The following is a 5,367-nucleotide window of genomic DNA, read 5'->3' as shown; positions in this document are numbered from 1 at the left end:
ATGGACCCTGTTTGTCATATTTTTCTTCTTCTTCTGGCCTTCCACAAGATAAACCCATCAGTTTCATCTTGCATCACAGGATGCTCTTGTTCTCAGGACAACTTTGGAAGGTAAGAACACTGTTACCCCTGTTGTAGCACCAGTGAAGCAGCTCAGACAGCCCCAGGAGGAACTTGCTGATGATGTGAGCACCAAAGCCAAGCAGACTGATGCACGGAGTGCCACCTCTAATACTTGAATTGTGCTGTCTTGAGCATAGAATGAGATTTCTCGTATTTCCCTGAGAAATGCAGTTACATACATAGCCATTTTTATGACTTGATACATTCTTTATGGCAAAATTGGTGTAAACCCCAGGGATGGATGGACGGCTTATGCATGCCCTATATACAATACCTTATAATTATTCAAGTGCTTGTAGACGTGCATAAGGGAACTGGTTTATTGGCCTAAAATGTGGTGTGTGACCTGGAAAATTTTCTGGTTTCCTCCCTAGGAGTTTGCTCTGCATGTCTGCACTGCTGCGGCAGATCCCTGCAAACATCCCTCTGGACATCCGGAAAATTAGAATAGAAAATTCTCACCTAACAGAATTGCCTCGTGGCTCTTTTGAGAACGTTAGTGCCTTGGAATATCTGTGGCTCAATTTTAACAACATCACAGTGATGCACATCAAGAGCCTGGAATATCTGCCAGCTCTGAAGGAACTGCGCTTGCAAGGGAACAAATTAAGTTCCGTGCCTTGGACAGCATTTCAAGACACCCCGACTCTGAAAATCCTGGATCTGAAACACAACCGGCTGGATGTCCTTCCAGAACATGCACTCCGCTATCTGCCCAACCTGACCTACTTAGATCTATCCTCAAATCAGCTTACCATCATATCCAGGGATGTCTTCTACAACTGGCCTGTCTACCAGAAAAGCCAGAGGACGGAGGGGCCGCCAGAAGCCATTTCCAACGCTGTCCTGGCCCTCCATGACAACCCCTGGATTTGCGACTGCCGCCTGCGGGGATTTGTCCAGTTTATCAAGTCTGTGGGCCCACCTATTATTCTGATGAATTCCTATTTAACTTGCTCAGGCCCAAAATTCAGGACAGGGAAGTTTTTTCATGAAGTGGAGCTTAACAGCTGCATGAAGCCCCTGACCTCAGCCCTTGACACCAACCTGACAGTGCCAGCAGGGTTGAACATCACTCTGACCTGCTTTGTGCAAGCCAGTCCTTCCCCAGCTGTCTGGTGGACCTATGCACTCAAACTTTTAAGGGCATTTAATGGTAAGCAAAGCTGTTTCTTCTTCTGCTTCCTTTTATTTTTTCCCCCCATTAAAAATTTATGCTGTACTATTCTACTTACATAGGTGTGCAGGCCATCACAGTCACCACAGCAACCCAGCCCCTTTAGAGCACCACAGTTATTGTGGTGGCAGTAATCCAAATGATCTTAATCATCCTGTGCATCTAAGCACATCTGACCAGCATAAGAGCTGCTTCATGCAGTATATCAGTCAAAGATAAAAGGAGCATGGCCTCATTTTTATAAAATTATCTTACTTGTGGATTTTGAGAAGCAGCTCATTCCTCATGATACATGATGTAGGAGCTACGAATCTTATATTAATTGTCCATATTTAATAAAAATGTAGTTATCTAAATATGCATGTATATTTACTATGTATTATATACTAAATATTTTACGGTATATTACATATTGCATGCATATATGCACACACTCTGTATAATTATATTTGCATGTAGATGTGTTTGTATGAGCCCACACAGATATACACACAGACCTGCATGCTCCTATACTACTCCTCAAATATTCCCTCAAGAAATATTACACAGACCACAGAACTGTGGAGCCTTGCTTCCCGTCTGTCCATTCATGTTCTACCAACTGAAATGGAAGTTGTTGTCTTCCTGAAGTCTCTCTTACATTCTTTAGCAAAGATGTTGTAATATGAGACCTTTCCCTCTTTCTCCCAATTCATCCTCCCTCATGTTTATTTTTATTCAAAGCCTTCATTAGGACAAGTTGCTATTTTCATCAGGTAAGATAATAAGACCTACAGGCAGCCAGCACACAGGTTGTGTGTCCCTAATAAACCAGCTAACTAAATAGGATAGCATTAGCCCTTAATCCTGGGCTGATATCTGCTTCAGTTTCAGCGCTGTAGCAGCACTTGAACATATTTCCACAAGCACATGCTGATTAATTACATATAATTTCTTCTCAACCACAGCCACACACCTCTGGTTGGGTAGGTAACATGGTTTCAAACTGCTCTTAAAACTGCATTTCACTTCCAGCCCAACACTTTCTGGCTTCATATACCTGTTTTGGTCTGAGTCTCTTGAGACGGACATTTTTAATCCTAACAGAGGATGGAGCGTATGTCCAAAATACAGGTGTGCCTCCTCAGTGCCTCTCCTGATTTGCCCTGACCTAAGAACGCTGATGGCAGATGGGCAGCTCGGTCTGTGCCCACAGCAGCTTCCCCAGCAGCTTGTACTGGGTCAGGGGTCGGACACGCTGCACGTCTCCCACGCCTGGGCGTCCCAGCGCGTTTACTGCCTTTCAGACGGACAACATTTTGCCGTCAGCTCTGCGGGGTTTGGCACGTTCCTCTGCCCCTCTTCCTTTCTCCCTGGGCAGGGCGGGTCCTCCGTGGGCCCCGTGCCACACCGGCCTCGGGGCTGCCCGAGGGCTCCGTGCTGAACCCCTCACCTCTGCCCGCAGTGTCCACCGAGCCCATCAGCGAGGACGCCGTCCGCTCGGAGCTGCTGATCCCGGCGGCACGGCCATCAGACGCCGGCAACTACACCTGCACAGCCGCAAACTTCTTGGGCAACGCCTCGGTGGCCATCAACCTCCGCGTGGTGGCCCCGTGGGCGTCCACCACGCCCCGCGGCTGGGCGCCCGCGGCCCCCGCGGAGCCGGGCGCTCACGTGGAGGTGCGCATCGCCAAGCAGACGGTGTACGGCATCACCCTGGAGTGGTTCGCGGCGGCGGCGGCGGCAGCCGAGCCGGGGGAGACCTGGTACACCCTCCTGGTGGGCCGCTACGACGCCGCCCAGAAGGACGCCATCTACATCGGGCCCGGGGTCAACACCTACTCGGTGACCGACCTGCTGCCCGCCACCAAGTACGAGGTGTGCGTGGCCGTGCGCAACCAGGCTCCCCGCAAGGGCCAGTGCGTCGTCTTCGTCACGGGCAGCGACGTCAGCCAGATGGAGCAGCGCGAGAAGCTCATCCACATCGTGGTCATCGTGTGCGCCATGGTGCTGGCCGTGCCGGCCGGCATGTACGCCTGCACGGCCGAAGCGCTGCCCGGCTGCCTGGCCCGCTGCCCCAGCGCCTGCCCGCGCCGCCGCCGCGGGAGCCCGGCGCAGGCCGCGGGCAGCAAGGAGAGCACGCTGGACAGCCTGCCCGCCGGCAGCGAGGACGGGCTCTGCCGCCCCGACGGCGGCCGCGGCGCACGGGACCGCCCGGAGCCCGGCAAGGCCCGGCCGCCCCACAGGAACAGCGCCGACCTCTACTAGGCCTGAGGCCGCGGCCGCCGCGGCACCTTCCGCTCGGCCCCTGGGGCCGCAGCCGGAGCCGGTTTGCTGGAAGGACGGCGCCGGGGCGGCTCTGTGCTGCGCGGACTCGGGGCGCGGCGGGCTCGCCGCCGGTGTTCGCGGCCGGCTGGGGCAGCCTTGGGAATGGAGGTGCCCGGGCTGTCCGGCCACAGGTGTGCGTGGAGCTGCCCCTGCAGCACTGCCACGGAGCAACGCGCGCTGCCACGCCAAGAAAACCGGCACTAACAAAAAACAACCCCCGAACCAATAGCGATGCTTGTGCCCAAAGGCCAGAGGCGTCCCCTTACTCACATAGGTGTGTGTTTAGCTATTTCTGTGTGCCCGCAGCTCTGTCCATTGCCAGGTGCCAGCTTCTGTGTGCCAGCTCCTGGGAATGGACAGGGGAGCTGGGCACGGCTGTGGTCACAGCCCAGCGACAACAAATGATGGAGAGGGTTGGGTGGGTCAACATGATGAAGAGATTTTGTTTTAGTTGGAGAAAAATTATTCTGACCAGAGGTGTTGGTTTTGAGGGTGGGTTTTTTGTTTGTTTTGCATTTTCTTTTCGTTGCTCCTCCTTAAGGTTTACGCAGCCCTAAGAGATTCACAGCTTTGGTTGTACCACAAACAGGAAAAGTGCAAGTGCTTGAACCAGACTGGTGGGACAAGTGGACAGGGGCAGAGAATATAGTGGAGCATGGGGCTGGGATCTGAAGATGCAAGCCAGGCACATTCCCTAAATGCAGACAGGTGCCTGCCTGTCCTGCTGCTTTGAAACCAAAGTTTGCCTCTTTGCTAGTGGCAAAAAAAGCCCAAAGATGCGTGTAAAAGTGACTGCCTCTCGCTTGTGGAGCAGCTCAGTGCTGTGATTCTTGGGGGTCTGAGGACATGTGACTTACTATTTTTCTTTTTTTTTTTTGACCTCATGCTTTCCAGCACAACCAAAGCATGTGGCCCATAGACCCACAGCCCTTGTTATACACATTATAGATTATCTCAAAAAGAAGAATCTAGAGTAGACACCCTAGCTGTTGTGAGCTTCATGCTGTTGTATCTTGGCTTTCTAATTGTATTTTGTTTTTTGGTGTGTGTATTCCATGCTTTCTGTCCTCAGGCCCTATGATTCCTCCCCCAGCACCTCCTTCTGCTGTACCGTACTGCACAGCTTTTGAACACAGCTCTGTTTGTCACTGCTGACTCGCTGTTAATACTTCACAGGGCTTCCTAGTCCTGTCAGTCTTTTAGTGTCAAAACAATAAACACAACAGGTTTTCAGAATACACAGAGGTCCTCTGCTTCATCTCTGGCCTTTTACAGTTACAAATTGCAAAGAAACCTGGATTCCAAGGAGCTCCTGGGGTTTGGCTGCAGGCATGGAGGAGGCCAGGCAGCTTCAGTACAAATCACAGGGGTCTGGAGTGGTGAAGAAGGGGCAGAAGCAGCTGGCCAAGAAGGAAAGCCTTGTCCTGGGAAAGCCCCCCGCAGCACAGCTAATACAGAGCGGCATGAGCTGATGCTGGTTGAAGAGCAGTGTGGGACCGTGGGTGGGGGCAGGTAATCAACAAAGCACCGTCAGTAATGACTGGCCTTTTTCCACCCCAGTCAGCAGGGAGGGACAACAGCGCACTGTAGACTGAAGAGAGCTGCTGAATCACTGTGAGGAAACAGCCAGGGAAAGACAAAACATCCCCTGACCACGTGGAGGAAGTTCATAACAAATCGCAGACGCTGGACACTGGCATCAGACTGAACCTGCTGCGTCCCTGCCCCGGGGTCATGCTGCAGTGGGCTGTAGTACCACAG

At 52.4% G+C, this 5,367-nt stretch overlaps 1 protein-coding gene across 1 annotated transcript; it reads left to right on the top strand.

Moving 5' to 3' along the window:
* Positions 1–3,546, top strand: LRIT2 (leucine rich repeat, Ig-like and transmembrane domains 2). Its single transcript, XM_062496046.1, has 3 exons — positions 1–110; positions 497–1,278; positions 2,744–3,546. The coding sequence occupies exons 1-3, from the start codon at positions 1–3 to the stop codon at positions 3,544–3,546; spliced, it is 1,695 nt and encodes a 564-aa protein (XP_062352030.1).
* Positions 3,547–5,367: the final 1,821 nt, after the last annotated feature.

Source organism: Cinclus cinclus, chromosome 7, assembly GCF_963662255.1.
Source record: "Cinclus cinclus chromosome 7, bCinCin1.1, whole genome shotgun sequence".
Classification (NCBI taxonomy): Eukaryota; Metazoa; Chordata; class Aves; order Passeriformes; family Cinclidae; genus Cinclus; species Cinclus cinclus.
Note: the sequence above shows the minus strand (reverse complement) of the source record. Positions and strands in the feature narration are given on the sequence as shown.